Raw genomic sequence first — 18,617 nt, 5'->3', positions numbered from 1 at the left:
ACGAAAAGCGATATAGTTCCAATTCAGGATGGCGTGTGACTTGGGGGCAATTGCAGGTGGTGGTGTTCCCGTGTGTCTGTTGCCCTTTGCCCTTCTAGGTGGTAGAGATTGTGGGTTTGGGAGGTGCTGTCGAAGAAGCCTTGATAAGTTGCTGCAGTGCAGCTTGTAAATAGTACACACTGCAGCCAGGGTGCGCCGGTGGTGGAGGGAGTGCATGTTTAAGCTGGTGAATAGGTTGCTGATAATAAAGGAGCATTTACAGCACAGAGAAAAGAAATAGTGTCTTATTGTATTTTAAGAAATTAGTTATCATCAAGGTTTTTTATTGCCTGGTTTTGCTCATTAGGTTCATTTGATAAGGCAGTTCTTTCAAAAAAAAACAATACTGGGCTAATATATTGTACAGATTTTACTGTTCTCAGTGATAAAATAGAACTTGCATACATTATAGCATCTTATTATGTTCCCTAACCACCCAAAGCACTTAACATACAATGAATTGTTTTGAAATGTAGTCATTGTTATGTTGGTGAACATGCAGCCATTTTGCATACAAAAAGATTTCACAAACAACATTGAGATGAATAACTAGTTAATCTGTTTTTGGTTCATTGTATTGTAAAATAACTGCCAATCAATTACATTTCACTCACTGTGCCTGTGCCAGTCTTTCAACTGGAGCTTTCTACTGTAATCCCATCTATGTGCTCCATTTTCTATCCTTTCATATTCTTCCTTTGCAAATACAGTCTACTGCTGATAGTCGTCATTTTCTTCAGTGATTTAAATTAAGCAATTTAACTAAAACAGCATTTACCAAATTTGTGCACAAACTATTTTGAGTTATTGAATAATTCAAATTAGGGAAATTCAAATTAAAAGGCATAGGCTTTACCTATCAAAATAGTTACTTGTGGTTGAGGGAGGAATGTTGGCTAGCACACTGGGTATTCTTCAAATAGTGCTGTGAAAGCTTTAACAACCGTGTAAAGCAGTGGAATAATTAGGCAGGGCATCAAGTTATTTTCTCATCTGAAAAGCTGGGAAGGACAGCACCATGCAGCATTCCTTCAGTTCTGCGATGAATTATTAAATTGCCATATTACATTATGTACCCACATCCTGGATGAATCTACACCTTTTAACCTGGAAAAAAAGTGCGAACAACTGACCCAAGCAGATATTCAAACCTGTTGTCATTTGCTTTTATTGAATAGAGATATAGGCTGTTTCAGTAGGATTTCCACGGATCTTCTACTGAAGATACAGTAGATGATAGGGAGAGTATTCACACAAATTCAATCCCATAGATTATTTCCTTGTGGACAGTATGCTCATGATACACTCATTCTTTCTTTTCAGCTCCTCTATGCAAGCTGACAAGATTTTATTCAATGCATGTTTATATTCAAGTACTTTTGCTGCAAATCCAAACCTTAAGTTTATGGTAGCTTTATGTCACGCAAGTGTTTTTACTTATGCTCTTGTTTTGTTTTCAAGATTGCATAGAATCATAGAAAGTTTACAGCACAGAAAGAGGCCACCTGGTCCATCATGTCTGCGCTGGCTTGAATAAAAAATGAGCCACCCAGCCTAATCCCACTTTCCAGCATTTGGTCCATAGGCCTGCAGGTGATGGCACTTCAGGTGCATATCCAGGCACCTTACAAATGAGATGAGGTTTTCTGCCTCTACCACCCTTTCAGGCAGTGAGTTCCAGACCCCCACCAGCCTCTGGGTGAAAAAATGTTTCCTCATCTCCCCTCTAATCCTTCTACTAATCACTTTAAATCTACGCCTCCTAGTCACTGACCTCTCGGCTAAGGTAAAGGCCCTTCCCATCCACTCTATCCAGGTCCCTCACAATCTTGTACATCTCAATCACATCTCGCCTCAGCCTCCTCTGTTTCAAGGAGAACAACTCCAGCCTATCCAATCTTTCCTCATAGCTGCAGTTTTCCAGTCCTGGCAACATCCTCATAAATCTCCTCTGTACCCTCTCTGGTACAATTATATCCTTTCTGTAATGAGGGGATCAGAACTGCACACAGTACTCAAGTTGTGGCCTAACCAATGAGTTATACAGTTCCAGCATAACCTCCCTGCTCCTATATTCTATACCTCGGCGATTAAAGGAAAGGATTTCATATGTAGGGTTTTTGGAAATGATCTCTGCAGTTCTAAGACTCTTTAGGGGTGAAATTGTTTTTTGTCCGTAGCTCAAAGATTGCCTTTACACTGTGCTCGTTCTTCTTTTCAATTGACTTAAATGGAAAAGAAACCCAAACGTAGTGCAAAACAGGCTGCCAATTTGCTATGGGTGCATTTTGCACCGTTGGCAAAGACCAATTTCACCTCCTTTGTTTGAAACCAGTATTCCCAATTAATAAAGCTATTTATAACAGTAGACTTAGCCATGTATTAGGCGGATTATCATAATCTACAGAATGGGTTAGGAATAGGAGTCGGCCATTCAACCCCTCGAGCTTGTTCTGCCATTCAGTTAGACTGGCTGATCTGCACTTCAACTCCATAGAACCATAGAAAAATTATGGCACAGAAGGAGGCCATTCAGCCCATGTCTGTGCCAGCCGAAAAAACTGGACACCCAATCTAATCCCACCTTCCAGCACTTGGTCCATAGCCCTGCAGGTTACAGCACTTCAGGTGCATATCCAGGTACATTTTAAAAGAATTGAGACTTTCTTCCTCCATCACTATTCCTGGCAGTGAATTCCAGACACTCACCACCCTCTGGGTGAAAAAGTTTTTCCTCATGTCCCCTCTAATTGTTCTACCAATCGCCTTAAATCTATGCCCCCTGGTAATTGACCTCTCCGCTAGGGGAAACAGGTCCTTCCTGATTACTCTATCGAAGCCCCACATAATTTTGTACACCTCAATTAAGTCACCCCTCAGCCTCCTCTGTTCTAAGGACAACAACCCTAACCTACCCAATCTTTCCTCATAGCTGTAACTTTCAAGTCCTGGCAATATTCTTATAAATCACCTCTGTATTATCTCCAGAGCAATTATGTCCTTCCTGTAATGCGGTGACCAGAACTGTATGCAATACTCCAGCTGTGGCCTAACCAGCGTTTTATACAGTTCCAACATTACATCCCTGCTTTTGTATTCTATACCTTGGCCAAGAAAGGAAAGCATTCCATATGCCTTCTTCACCAATCTATTCACCATGAGTGGGCGTTGTATATAGACCCCATACTGTTGTGGTGATGTTGGGAATGGCATTAAACAGGAAATTAGAGATGTATGCGATAAAGGAACTTCTGTAATTATGGGTGACTTTCATCTGCATATAGATTGGGCAAATCAAATTAGTCTCAATACTGTAGAGGAGGAATTCTTGTAGTGTATATGGGATGGTTTTCTGAACCAATACGTTGAGGGACCAACTGGAGAACAGGCCATCCTAGACTGGGTATTATGTAATGAGAGAGGAATAATTGACAATCTAGTTGTGCGAGACCCCTTGGGGATGAGCGACCAAAACACAGAATTCTTCATCAAGATGGAGAGTGACGTAGTTGATTCTGAGACTAGGGTCCTGAATCTTAGTAAAGGAAACTACGAAGGTATGAGGCGCGAGTTGGCTGTGATGGATTGGGAAACGTTTCTTAAAGGGGCGATGGTGGAAAGGCAATGGCAAACATTCAAAGAGCGCATGGATGAACTGCAACAATTGTTTATTCCTGTCTGGCACAAAAATAAAACGGGAAAGTAGCCAAGCCATGGCTTACAAGAGAAATTAGAAATAGCATTAGATCCAAGGAAGAGGCATACAAAGACACCAGAAAAAACAACAGACCTGAGGATTGGGAGCAGTTTAGAATTCAGCAAAAGAGGACCAAGGGATTGATTAACAAGGGGAAAATAGAGTACGAGAGCAAGTTTGCGGGGAACATAAAAACTGAGTGTAAAAGTTTCTATAGGTATGTGAAGAGAAAAAGATTAGTGAAGACAAATGTGGGTCCCTTACAGTCAGAAACAGGGGAATTTATTATGGGGAACAAAGAAATGGCTGACCAATTAAATGCATACTTTGGTTCTGTCTTCACAAAGGAGGACACAAATATCATACCAGAAATGTTGGGGAACACAGGGTTTAGTGAGAGGGAGGAACTGAAGGAAATCAGTATTAGTAGAGAAATGGTGTTGGGGAAATTGGGATTGAAGGCCGATAAATCCCCAGGGCCTGATAGTCTGCATCCCAGAGTACTTAAGGAAGTGGCCCGAGAAATAGTGGATGCATTGGTGGTCATCTTCCAAGATTCTACAGACTCTGCAACAGTTCCTACAGATTGGAGGGTAGCTAATGTAACCCCACTATTTGAAAAGGGAGGTAGAGAGAAAGCAGGGAATTATAGACCAGTCAGCCTGACGTCGGTAGTGGGGAAAATTCTAGAGTCCATTATAAAAGATTTTATAGCAGAGCACTTGGAGAACAGTGGTAGAATCGGACAGAGTCAGCATGGATTTACAAAAGGGAAATCATGCTTGACAAATCTACTAGAATTCTTAGAGGTTGTAACTAGTAGAGTTGATGAGGGGGAGCCAGTGGATGTGGTTTATTTGGACTTTCAGAAGGCTTTCGACAAAGTCCCACACAAGAGATTAGCGTGTAAAATTAAAGCACATGGGATTGGGGATAGTGTATTGCGACGGATAGAAAATTGGTTGGCGGACAGGAAACAAAGAGTAGGGATAAATGGGTCTTTTTCCGAATGGCAGGCAGCGACTAGTGGAGTACCGCTGGGATCGGTGCTAGGACCCCAGCTATTCACAATATATATTAATGATTTAGATGAGGAAACTAAATGTAATACCTCCAAATTTGCAGATGACACAAAACTGGGAGGCTGAGTTGTGAGGAGGATGCAGAGAGGCTTCAGGGTGATTTGGACAAGTTGAGTGAGTGGGCAGATGCATGGCAGATGCAGTATAATGTGGATAAGTGTGAGGTTATCCACTTTGGTAGCAAAAACAGGAAGGCAGATTATTATACAGTATACAATAAATGGCAGAACCCTTAGGAGTATTGACAGGCAGAGAGATCTGGGCGTGCAGGTCCACAGGTCACTGAAAGTGGCAAGGCAGGTGGATAAGGTAGTCAAGAAGGCATACAGCATGCTTGCCTTCATCGGTCGGGGCATAGAATATAAAAATTGGCAAGTCATGCTGCAGCTGTACAGAACCTTAGTTAGGCCACACTTAGAATATTGCGTGCAATTCTGGTCGCCACACTACCAGAAGGACGTGGAGGCTTTGGAGAGGGTACAGAAGAGGTTTACCAGGAAGTTGCCTGGTCTGAAGGGCATTAGCTATGAGGAGAGGTTGGATAAACTCGGATTGTTTTCACTGGAATGACAGAGGTGGAGGGGCGACACGATAAAGGTTAACAAAGTTATGAGCGGCATGGACAGAGTGGATAGTCAGAAGCTTTTTCCCAGGGTGGAAGAGTCAGTTACTAGGGGACATAGGTTTAAGGTGAGAAGGGCAAAGTTTAGAGTGGATGTGCGAGGCAAGATCTTTACACAGAGGGTGGTGAGTGCCTGGAACTTGCTGCCGGGGGAGGTGGTGGAAGCAGGTACAATAGCGACGTTTAAGAGGCATCTTGACAAATACGTGAATAGGATGGGAATAGAGGGATACGGTCCCCGGAAGTGCAGAAGGTTTTAGTTTAGGCAGGCATCAAGATCGGCGCAGGCTTGGAGGGCCGAGTGGCCTGTTCCTGTGCTGTACTGTTCTTTGTTCTATCTGAACCACTATAAACAGAGAGGGGAATATGCAACGTGACCTGGGTGTTCTCGTACACCAGTCGCTGAAGGTATGTATGCAGGTGCAACAGGCTGTAAAAAAGGCAAATGGTATGTTGGTCTTCATAGTGAGAGGATTCGAGTACAGGAACAGGGATGTCTTGCTGTAATTATACAGGGCCTTGGTGAGGCCACACGTGGAATATTGTGTGCAGTTTTGGTCTCCTTGTTTGAGGAAGGATATTCTTACTTTAGAGGGAGTGCAGTGAAGGTTTACCAGACTGATTCCTGGGATGGCGGGTCTGACGTATGAGGAGCGATTGAGTTGGTAAGGATTATATTCGCTGGAGTTCAGAAGAGTGAGGGGGGATCTCATAGAAACCTATAAATTTCTAACAGGACTTGACAGGGTAGATGCAGAAAGGATGTTCCCGATGGTGGGGGAGTCCAGAACCAGGGGTCACAGTCTCAGGATACGGGGTAAACCTTTCAGGACTGAGATGAGGAGAAATTTCTTCACCCAGAGAGTGGTGAACCTGTGGAATTCGCTACCACAGAAAGCAGTTGAGGCCAAAACATTGTATGTTTTCAAGAAGGAGTTAGATATAGCTCTTGGGTTGAAAGGGATCCAAGGATATGGGACGAAAGCGGGAACAGGTTAGTGAGTTGGATGATCAGCCATGATCATAATGAATGGTGGAGCAGGCTCGAAGGGCCGAATGGCCTACTCCTGCTCCTATTTGCTATGTTTCTATGTTTCTATCTACCTGTCCTGCCACCTTCAGGGACCTGTGGACATGCACTCCAAGGTCTCTCACTTCTTCTACCCCTCTCAGTATCCTCCTGTTTATTTTGTATTCCCTCGCTTTGTTTGCCATCTCCAAATGCATTACCTCACACTTTTCTGGATTGAATTCCATTTCCCACTTTTCCACCCACTCAACCAAACCATTGATATCATTTTGGAGTCTACAGCTATCCTCTTCACTATCAATTACATGGCCAGTTTTTGTGTCATCAGCAAATTTCCCAATCATGCCTCCCACATTTCAGTCCAAATCATTAATATGATAATATTAATACAAACAGCAAGGGACCCAACACTGAGCCCTGTGGAATGCCACTGAAAACCGCTTTCCATTCGCAAAAACATCCGTCAACTACTACCCTTTGTTTCCTGTCACTGAGCCAATTTTGGATCCAACCTGCTACATTCCCCTGTATCCCATGGGCTTTCATTTTACTGACCAGTCTTCCATGTGGGACCTTGTCAAATGCCTTGCTAAAATCCATATAGACCACATCCACTGCACTACCCTCATCAATCCTCCTTGTTACTTCCTCAAAAAACTGAATCAAGTTAGTAAGATATGATAGAAAATAAAAATCATCAGTTCTGATGAAAGGTCACTGACCTGAAATGTTAACTGCACTTCTGTCTCCACAGATGCTGCCGGACCTGCTGAGTATTTCTAGCACTTTTTGGCTTTATTTCAGATTGACAGCATCTGCAGTATTTTGCTTTTATTATAGTAAGACGTGACCTTTCCTTAACAAATCCATGCTGACTATCCCTGATTAATCCGTGCCTTTTTAAGTGGCAGTTTATCCTGTCCCTCAGAATTGATTCTAATAATTTACCCACCACCGAGGTCAGACTGACTGGCCTATAATTATTTGGCCTATCCCTTGCACCCTTTTTAAACAATGGTACAACGTTCGCAGACCTCCAATCGTTTGGTACCTCCCCGGTATCTAGTGAGGGTTTGAAGATGATCCTCAGAGCGTTCCCTAGTTCTGATGAAAGGTCATAGACCTGAAACATTAACTTTGCTTCTCTCTCCCCAGATGCTGCCAGACCTGCTGAGTATGTCCAGCACTTTCTGTTTTTATTTTAGATTTCCAGCACCTGCAGTATTTTACTTTTATTATATCCACTATTCCCTCCCTGGCTTCCTTTAACAACCTGGGATGCAATCTATCTGGCCCCAGCAATTTATCCACTTTAAAGGATGTCAGACCTCTCGTACTTCCTCTCTCATTATGCATATTGTATCTAATATTTCACACTCCTCCTCTTTAACTATAATGTCTGCATCAACCCTCTCCTTTGTGAAGACAGAGACAAAAAATTCATTCAGTACCCTGCCCATATCTTCTGCATTCATTCATAAGTTCTCTTGTACATCTCTGACAGGCCCTACCCTTTTCTTAGTTAATCTCTTGCTGTTAATGTACTGATAAAACATCTTTGGGTTTTCTTGATTTTACCTGCCAATAATTTTTCATGTCCTCTCTTTGCTTTTCTAATTTCCTTTCTTACTTCACCCCTGCACTTTCTATACTCCTCTCGGCTTCCATCTGTTTGCCTTGGTTCTATATCCCTTATGCCCTTGCCGAACAACAAAATCTCAGTTTTTAAACTTGCAATTGACCTAGCCTCAACAGCATTTTTTGGGGACTGAACCTCTGCTGCACCCCGACTGTGAGGCCACTGAACCCTTCCTGAGGAGTGCCCAGAACTGAACACAGTACTTATTTAGATCTCCTTTGGCACTCTGGTTTCTAAGTCAGCTGATGCTTGTTATGTTGGATTATACAGAACTTTATTCTGCATCTAAGGCGCAATGATATTTAATCAGAGCAGTCCATTTAAGGCCACTAAGACTAATTATTGTAAATAACATTGTTAATGCAGTTACAGGTTAATTGCTGTTGCTGAGGGAAGATCATGAGGTTTTTGTAAATTTCTGGCTCTAGGTCAGATGAAAGCAACATGAAATGATTGTCTCCCTGTTTTTTTTGACACTTTCGACACTTTAGTGATGTCTAAAGTCCGACATTTGAAATGTGACACTCAAAATTGTTTAATACATCGAGATAAATAGTATAGATAATGCTGTCATTTGTAGATCAGAGTTCTCTCACTTTTGATGCATTTGGTTTGAAAATAATATTATAAATCCTTAGACTATAAGCAGATGCTTCGACACATTGATTTAGTGGCAGTGTTTATGCTTGCTGTGGAATTGGGTGATCCAGGTTAAATTTAATCATACAGTCTGACTGTCCCTGAAGTGAAAAACCTCTTTCATCCTGAAAGCAGCAGCAGCACACATGTACATGCCTCATTGACATCATAAATAGTTGCCTTTTGTACTCTCAAGTCTTTCATGTGCTTGATTGTTGATGATGAATATATTTTAAAATAGCATTTTCCTAATGTTTCTCTGATATTCCCGTAATATCTGAATTTATTGTGATGCACAAATCACTTGTATCAAGGTAGAAACTGCCGTGGATAAAACGAATATCGAATGACCACTTTCTCGCAGAAATCAGTGAATGGTAATGTGGAGTGTAAAAGACTGATGTTTACTCCTGGCTGTGGACTATAGTATCAACTTCATTACTGCTGCTTGGCTGAAATCAGCTAACTCAGCATAGACAGGGAACAAACCTAGGACCTTCTTAGCGTCTGTATGTTGGTGCCATGCCGCATAATGTACTGGTTAAGCTCAGAGAGTTGCAAAGTGGCATTTATTCACTGTGCTCTCAAGGAACTCTTATTTGTTACCTTTTGTAAACTTATGATGCAATGAAAAAGTCTGCTATTTATATAAACTGCATATTACTAATTCCTCTTGTTAGTGGGGAGCCGAAATAAATTTGTTTGTGTAACTTAATTCAGATTGAGTAGACATAAGAGATTGCACCCATAAATGTAAACACGCATGGTCAGTTAAGGACTGAAAATATAGTTGTATTTAGGGAAATTGGGAACGTACAATAGCATATTCTAATTTCAGTGGAAAATGTAATCTTGCCTCACTTTCAAATTCCCAACTATCCAAGAAGGGTCACTGACCCGAAAGGTTAACTCTGCTTCTCTTTCCACAGATGCCGCCAGACCTGCTGAGTGGCTCCAGCATTTCTTGTTTTTATTATCTAAGCTTTTACCCTCATTCACAACATTTCTGCAGTTGTTGTTTATAAAACCAGGTTCTGGTTCTGGCCGGCATCCTTCCATCTATGAAAGATGATGGATACAGACCAAACAATCCATTTAGGTGGGGTGTCTTCTTTTGATGCATCTTTGCTGATGCCTGTGAAGGCCAATCCTTGAGAGGCAGGTTCTGCCACAAGTGCTGCACGTGAAGCTGCGGGTTCTTGTTTTTGATGGAGCCTGGTGCCAAGCTGCTGTAGCAACTGGTCATGGTGGTAGTGCTCACCAGTCCACAGGATGTGTCGCCATTTCCCTCTTTCACCAGCTAGTGACTCCCAAGTGCGATAGTCAACATTTAGGGCCTTCATGTCACGCTTGCATGCATCAAACCTACCAAAATTCACTGCAGTAGAGTATCGCACTGTGCCTGGCTAATTAGACTTTTTTCTGTACCCTTCAGCTCAAATTTTCTTTGCCCTGTTAGTTGCTGGAAGTGCAAGCTCATAACGGGGCAACAGGGTATCTGGACTCCTGGTGAATGACTGGGTCAACAGTGTATCCCCTCAATCAATGAGATTTAAGGATTGAGAAATAAATGACAGAAGGAGGTGTAAATTAGAGTGGATGAATTCAACATCAAATCAATTATAGAAAGAAAAATTCAGAGAGGGAATAAAAGCTAGGATTCAGAAAGAGAAAAGAGACAGAAAGGAAAAGTAAGAAAAAAATGCGAACATTTAAAATTTTATATTTAAAAAATCTCCAACATCAATTTACTACCTGAAGAAATGAGACTCTGCACATATAATTGTTCAATTTATGGGCCAGAGAGGTGGTTTGATGGTCATTAACAATTATCACTTTGTTAAAAAGGTACTTACACTTAATTACTAGACTTAACTTTCTCTAGCGAGTTTTAATGGGCAATTAATGTACAAATGCACAACTTTGTGAGATTCATGGGGAGGGTATGGATGAATGCTGTTTTTGCGAAGCTAATAGGGGAGAAGCACAAGATGGGGCCTTGGTTTAACACCACATCTGAAAGAAAGCACCTCTGACAGTGCTGCACTCCCTTGATACTGTGCAGAAGTGCCAGCCTAGATCATGTGCTCAAGTCTCTGGAATGGGATTTGAAATCTCAACCTTCTAACTTCGAGGGAGGGTGCTACTCCTGAGCCAAGGCTGATACCAAGTAGGTGACTGGATGTGGACAAATAAGCCTAGGGTAGTTTTCAACCCTCCAGCATGATCCTGATGCAGTCGGCACTTTTGCCTGAGGAGAGCGAGGCACAATATTGTTAACCTGGTCAATCCAGATCTGACGGTTCATGGTTTAATCAGTTGTCCACCACAAATGTTTTAGTTTATAGTCCTTCAGCTTGAGGAAGGTTCTTACGTTACAACAGTATACACTCAGGACGACCTGAGGTCATGAAAAGCACTATATAAATGCAAGTTCTTTCTTTCTTTGGTGCTGAGCCTAAGTGAAGTATATTGGCATTAGGACAGTAAATGATAAGGACTTTAAATATGATGCATGAGAATTCACAATAGATACAGATGAGTAAGGCTATTTGGCTAATCCTAGCTCTTGCATCTTGAAAACACTTGTAGACTCCCAATGCACTATCACAGCTCTTTCTTAGAAGGAAAAATTTCAGAACAAAAGAAGGAAAAGGAAATTTAATATCAAGTCAATTTCCTGGGTCTGTTTTTCCACTTTTAATTTTATGTTACTTCTTGATGTTGGTTATAAACATTTCTGAAGGTATAGAAGAATCTTCATTTAAGAAAAATGTTTTATAGAACTTTTTGAGGAAGGGAAAAGCTGTATGGCATTTGCACTATAGTTATATCAGACACCAGTGAGGAGATAATTTACTTAATGCCACTATATTGTTTGAAAATTAAAGTTTCACAATTTTTTTCAGACGGTGTGCTTTTAAATACTTTGTCAATATTGGAAACCAACAGTTAATAAAAAAATTGCAGATTAAACTCACTAACATCGTGATCAGAACATCTAAAAGTACCTGAACATTTTGATGCTTATGTATTTCATATGCATACAGTTAAGTGGGGTATGTTACTCTAATACAGATTTTTCTCAGTTTGAAAATTTCATAATGAAAGACTGCTAATGTATGTAGTATGTTAGTCATACTACATTTGTGTTTGGTATTGTAATTCAGGCAAGGAGGATCTTGAAATTTGGGTGGAATATTGTTAATAAAAGTGTAGCGATCTGAATTTTTTAGCTTTTAAGAGCTGCAAAACACGAAATGAAGTTTACAGATGTAATACCTGCAACTGTTCACATAAACATGACATTTTTAAAGGAAACTGGAGTACCTAGATGCAGTTTCATGTGCGAGCTGTCCATGACTTACACAGTGAGAACTGCAGCACATAATCTAGTTTCATCTCAAGGGTTTGTTAACAGCCTATTTCTAACCCCCTGTTTTGACAAGTAGCCTTTTTTTTTAGTATTTCTAGATAATCAGGTCCCTTTTTAGCTGTGTGTATTATTCTGCCAAAGAGATATGACTGTAGTAGCCATCTCCTGAGTAGGGTTTTTGTTTCCTATTTTCCCCTGCCCCTCCCCCAGCCTCTCTCTCTGAGCAAGCAGTTGTCTGACTGAGTAATGAGCTATGATATGGTTGGCCAGTTTCCAATAACAGCTGCCTCTGATTGGCTTGTTTCAAGCCACCGTACCCAGTGATTGGTTTCATGGCCTATTTTTCCTGCTGCATATTTTTACCAGCTCAAGTAAATTCTGGTACAAACTGAAGGTGGGGGATGCAAGGTTTGTCTCTTGGTTTTATTCTTCCTTGTGGAGTCTGTGTAGCTGAAGGGCAGTAGCAGCTTTGTATTGAGAGAGGGGTGGGGAGGGGAAGAGGAAGAAAAAGAGCTTTATGTTACGTGATTTGAAGATGGGTGGATTTATTTTATTCTTTTGAAAAGCTTTTGGGTGGGGTTGCCACAGATCGTCTGCTGATGTCTGGTTGTGCATGAAATAAGAGGATGAAGGAGCTGGGCTGCATTTTTTAATAAACACAGGCCAAGAGCCTTGTTTTCATATTTTTCAAGGTGGGAGGGAGATCTGCAAGTTCAAGATCATCAGCATACTGTAATCAGGCAGCTTATCTTTCATTCTCTCATTGGCGAATACTGCCCCTTTCTGTAGTGTCATCTGTCGGGATGTTATTTTGCGTCTGGAGATTTTTTGTGATGCTGTAACAGAATGCTTTACTGTTTATAACTTGGCTGAGTTTGATGCAGTACAACGACCGATCAGTAGAAGTTTATACTGAGATTTTCCCATCAAAGACAGGTTAATGCTGTAATATTCCAGTCCTGACATTTTTGGGGGCTGTTTTTAACTTAAATTTGAAGCTTGTGTGCACAGTACTACATTGAAATTATGCAGATTGATGTGTATTTCCTGTTTCTGAATTTTTAAAAAAATCTAATTTTTTTTTAAAAAAACAATGTGAGGCTGTTATATATGCTACATTTTATTGAAGTAATTCCATGTGAATTAAAGATAAATTTTACATTTATATGTAAGTAATATACTTTCTGATTGTCTCGAATGGAAATAGAGATGTGTGTCAAATAATCTGTCCCATATAGCAGGTATAGGTAAAACTACCATAGGGCTTAAAAAAAAAGAGCCTACTGTTCTGGCGTCACAATTGGAAAGCTGTTCTGGTTCTGTGCATGTTATTTTAAAAAAAATTAAAGTATGAATTCATGGTGAATTTAGATGGACTGTGCATTTGACATTTCCAGAGGACTTTATATTGAGGTTGCAGAATGGAATGCAAACATTAGATTTTTAGTTTGATATCTTTGTCACTTAAATTTGTATTTATGATTCTTAAACATATTTTGGTTGTGCAGTGTTTAAGAAAACTGTGCCCGTAATTTCATTTAAGTGAGTGCTTTGACCTTTTGCAATACAAAAGCGTAGTTGCTGCTTAAATATAATTCTGCTGATTTCGGCTCATTGTTTGTTCAGGCATCCAGTGAATCTCCTGTTCAGCACAGTATCAAGTTTCCTCTGACCTAAAATGTAACCCTTTTTAAACTTTATCATTTAGATTGTCCATTTCACAGAAAAATGGACAAATAATGTCAGTGTCGTGTAGTCTTTCTGTAATTGTATTTGGAAGTTGTAAGACTGCTGATTTCTGTTTAATTGTGAAAATTTTAATAACAATCTCTACCTTGCTAGTTGATGCATAAAGCCAAGGGCTTCCATCCAGCTTTGGGTTGTAGCATGATATACTTTAACTTCCAAAGAATCCTTGTAAATGACCAAAATTAGAACTGAGATATCTATTAAAAAAAAAACATTCTCAGTCTAGCAGTATTAGGTTTCTGAATGTATCTATGTAATGCTGTATACATTCCAGAAAGGATAAACATATATGAAGGATTGGATTGCAGGTTTTTAAAAGGTGTGACATATATCACTGTAAACCCCGAAGTAGTTTTTACCTGCCAGCAGAGACAAATTTTCAGTTGCTTAAATTTGTTCCATGTGATGACTCTAGTGAGTGTGCATGCGTAAACATTTTTAAATTATATATTTATCTAATGGAGGTGTACTTCTACAACTTTAGTTCAAATTTGGGGAAAATGCTTGTGTTGTTTAATCATATCCAGTAAATTGACTTTGTGCTTTTTAGATGTGATTTTGTGGAGGAAGAGTAAATTGCTGAATAAACAAATGTGCTCCGTGTGGAAAATGGCACTAGTGTTTACAAAAACGTTTTGGTTTGCCAAGACTGCTGGGCTGACAAAAATCTTTTTTTTTTGCTGTATTCTTTCAAATAGTATTTCTGTATATTTCACCCTCAATAGCAAAACACAGCATTTTAGTGACTGCTGTAATAGCTAAATACCATGCAGGCAGGATTTGATACTGTTGTTTATGTGTGAGCTGGTTGATTATTAAATAGTTTAAACTAGAAAGTCAAAATGAACAAAGTTAGGATCAGCGCTGGAACAAACTGCTTGTTGTATTTTTGATTTAAGTCATATAAAGACAGCGGTGATATTTTCTCTGACCTTGAGTCAGAAATCTATAGGCATCTCCTGATCTGCAAGCTTCCCTGTCAACATAGGAAAGAAATCAACATGACGTCTATTTCTTGAATGGTGTTGAAATAGCTAACAATGATGTTGTTCAAGATCTTAGAAGATTTTCTGGATGTCACACCTAAAATTTTCCAACCAATTCAGAGCAGCAACCAACACAACCAATAGAATTTTGAACTACATTGACAAAACAGTAGAACGTAACTTCGAGAAAGTCATAATCAAACTGGAGAGTGCTTTGGTCAGACTGAACCTTCAATTCTGTTTCCAGTATCCGTCACCAAAACAAAGGGGACATTTAAGTGCTGGAGGCAGTAGAGAAGAGTCACGAGTTTGATTTTCTATGGTCTGAGTTATGAGGAAATTTGGGAGAAATCTAGGCTGTTCAGCTAAGAAAATGGGTATGGGAAGTAATCTTGTAGAGGCATAATAGTTAAGAGAATGGAGAGGGAAATTCATGGAGTGTGTTTTTTTTTAAAATTGCGTTATCTGAGAAGGATGAAGAGCCACTGGTTTAATTCAGAAAAAAGTAATTTTAGAATTGGAAGCAGGAGTGATCAATGAATAGAATAGACTTCCAGACAGCGCTGTGGAGGCAAAACAACCCTGGAAATAATTAGATGCTGCAATGGGAGGACCTCAGGATCTTTCTGGGAGGCTGAATTTAGATGGGTTGGAAGAGCTTCCACATCTGTTACTATCTTGTGAACTGTAGTTGACGTCAGAATATCCTTAAAGGCACAGGACAGATTAAACACATCATGAATAATACATTGTGCACTACATAGTATAATGCCCCTGTCTTTATTAAATCATTCATCTGATGTGTAAGATTTGTCATGAGGTGATTCATTTTGCAGTTCCTGCATCAAATAGAGGAATTGATCTTCAAGGCTGCAGTAAAAAAAAAAGTATCCAAAAGTAGTATAAAATTTGACACTTCTGATTTTTCTTTGGAATGAAGATAAATTTATCAATCTAATCTGTTTCTGTTGTGTTCACATTTAGTGTTATTCTTACTAACTGACATTCTAAGAAAGAGGGAGAACCAACCTAGCTGTATGTAACTTCCTCGGTGATCTGATGCATCAATTTTATTGTGTAATGCTAACATTTTAAAGGTTCGTTGGCTGAATTTTCTCCATCAGTTGCATGTGATATATCATGTAACAAAAGTTAAACCATTTAAGATAGAAGTCTTCCTTTGGCAGTGCTGTGTGAAAAATTGCAATTTTATTTGCATTGATATATTCTCGACATAGAGGAAATCTGCATGGAAATTAGAGATGGATAGGGAATTGCATTTGACCTTGCAGGCCACAGAACATATTTATTATAAAAAGAGTTTCTCATGAAGTGTTTCATGTGACTAAAATTGCAATTTGCAGAAGAATCTTTACTTTGGGGTTTATGATGATCAGCACTATTGTGGTAAATGGCCCATGTTTCTTTTTTATTCATTCACAGGATGTGGGTAATACTGGCTAGGCCAGCATTTATTACCCATCCCTAATTGCCCTGGAGAAGTTGGTGGTGGTGAGCCGCTGCCTTGAACTGCTGCAGTGCATGTGGTGAAGGTAATCCCACAGTGCTGTTAGGGAGGGAGTTCCGAGATTTTTACCCAGCAACAATGAAGGAAAAACAATACCTTTCGAAGAAAGGATGGTGTGGAACTTGGAGCTGGTGGTCTTCCCAGGCACCTGCTTTCCTATGTCCTTCCAGGGGGTAGAGGTCACGGGTTTGGAGGTGCTGTTGAAGAAGCCTTGGTGAGATGCTGCAGTGCACCTTGTAGATTGGGCAGAGTTAACACAGATTTATGAAAGGGAAATCATGTTTGACAAATCTTTGAAGAATGTTTTGAGGTTGTAACCAATAGGTTGGATGAAGGGGAAACCAGTCAATGTAGTGTGTTTAGATTTTCAAAAAGCATTCGGTAAAATGTCACCCAAGAGGTTATTGCCCAAAATTAGGGCTTCTAGAATTTTGGGTAGTAGCATGGGTTGAGGACTGATTAACAGACAGAAGACGGAGTAGGAGTAAATCAGATTATTTTCTGATTGGCAGGCTGTAACGAGTGTAACTACTGCAAGGCTCAGTTCTTGGGCCTCGCCTATTTACAATCTCAATGATTTATGAACCATGTGCAATGAATTCAAGTTTGCTGATCCAAAGCTAGGTGGCAAAGTAAACTGTGAGGAGGGCACAAAGAGGCTGAAATAGGATTTAGACAGTTTAAGTGAGTGGGTAAGCAGATAGAATATAATGTAGAGAAATGTGAAGTTATCCACTTTAGTAGGAAAAGTAGAAAAGCATAATAGTCTTTAAATGGTGAAAGACTGGGAAATGTTGGTATTCCGAGGGATCTGGGTGACCTTGTACACGAGTTACAGAAAGTTAACATGCAGGTACAGCAAGAAATTAAGAAGGCAAATGATGTGTTAGCCTTTATTACAATGGGCTTGGAGTATAAGAGTAAAGAAATCCTACTGTAATTGTCTAGGGCCTTGGTGAAACTGCGCCTGGAGTGATGTGCACAGTTTTGGTCTCCTGACCTAAGAAAGAATATACTTGCCTGGGAGTGCAATGAAATTTCACCAAGCTGATTTCTGGGATGAGGGGACTGTCCGATGTGGCGAAGTTGAGTAGATTCGGCCTAAATTCCCTGGAGTTTAGATGAATGAGAGGTGATCTAATTAAAACATATAAAATTCTTAAGGGGCTTGACAGGATAGAAGCTGTGAAAATGTCATCCCTGGGCGGGAAATCTAGAACTAGGGGTTGGTCTCTGGATAAGGGATCATCCACTTAGGAATTAGATGAGGAGAAATTTCTTCACTGAAAGAGTTACGAACCTTTGGAATTCTCTACCCGGCTATGTATTCTCAGTCTTTGAATTCAAGTCAAGGATTGATGGATTCACTTACTATCTAAAAATCTATGAATATGGGATAGGGTAGAAAGATGTAACTGAAGTAGATCAGCCATGATCTTATTGAACAGCAGATCAGGCTTGAGGGAACAAATGGCCTAGTCCTATTTCCATGTTTTTGATGTTACACATTGCAGCCACATTGTTTTTATTAGTTGTTCATGGCAGGCGCACTTCAAAGGCAAGGCCAGCAATTATTGTTCGTGAGAAGGTGGTGGTGCCGCCTTGAACCGCTGCAGTCCATGTGGTGTAGGTACACTCACAGTGCTGTTAGGAAGTGAGTTCCAGGATTTTGATCCAGCAACTGTGAAGGAATGGCGATATAGTTCCAAGTCAGGATGGTGTGTGACTTGAAGGGAAACTTGCAGGTGGTGGTGTTCCCGTGTGTCTCCTGTCCTTGTCATTTTAGGTGGTAGAGGTCGTGGGTTTGGAAGTTGCTGTCTAAGGAGCCTTGGCGAGTTGCTGCAGTGCATCTCACAGATGGTGCACACTGCTACCACTGTGTGCTGTTGTGGAGGGAGTAAATGTTTACGGTGGAGAATTGGGTGCCAATCAAATGAGCTGCTTTGTCCTGGATGTTGTTGGAGCTGCACCCATCCAGGCAAGTGGAAAGTATGCCATCACATTCCTGACTTGTGCTTTGTAGATGGTGTGCAGGCTTTGGGGAGTTAGGAGGTGAGTTACTCGCCGCAGAATTCCAAGCCTCTGACCTGCTCTCGTAGCCACAGTATTTATATTGCTGCTCCAGTTAAGTGTCTGGTCAATGCTAACCCCTAGAATGGTGATGGTGGGGGCTTCAGTGATGGTAATGCTATTGAGTGTGAAGGGGAAATGGTATTGTCCGGCACTTGTG

At 40.5% G+C, this 18,617-nt stretch overlaps 1 protein-coding gene across 12 annotated transcripts in view; it reads left to right on the top strand.

Annotated features, from left to right (window-relative positions):
- ctbp1 (C-terminal binding protein 1) overlaps nt 1-18,617 on the top strand; it is a 365,789-nt gene that overhangs the window by 120,301 nt on the left and 226,871 nt on the right. For 2 of the 12 annotated variants that reach the window (XM_068029491.1, XM_068029472.1), the window contains exon 1: nt 12,466-12,532. The exons of 8 other annotated variants lie outside the window; for them this stretch is intronic. In XM_068029491.1, coding sequence (XP_067885592.1) covers nt 12,526-12,532 — 7 coding nt within the window. In that variant the 5' untranslated portion in view covers nt 12,466-12,525. Of the gene's footprint in view, nt 1-12,451; nt 12,533-12,986; nt 13,061-18,617 lie in introns of those variants that run through there. 2 more of the 12 variants (XM_068029432.1, XM_068029440.1) reach the window with 2 other exon arrangements.

The sequence above is a fragment of the Heterodontus francisci genome, chromosome 1, assembly GCF_036365525.1.
Source record: "Heterodontus francisci isolate sHetFra1 chromosome 1, sHetFra1.hap1, whole genome shotgun sequence".
Classification (NCBI taxonomy): Eukaryota; Metazoa; Chordata; class Chondrichthyes; order Heterodontiformes; family Heterodontidae; genus Heterodontus; species Heterodontus francisci.
The sequence above is the reverse complement of the archived record's forward strand: the minus strand, read 5'-3'. Positions and strand labels throughout refer to the sequence as shown.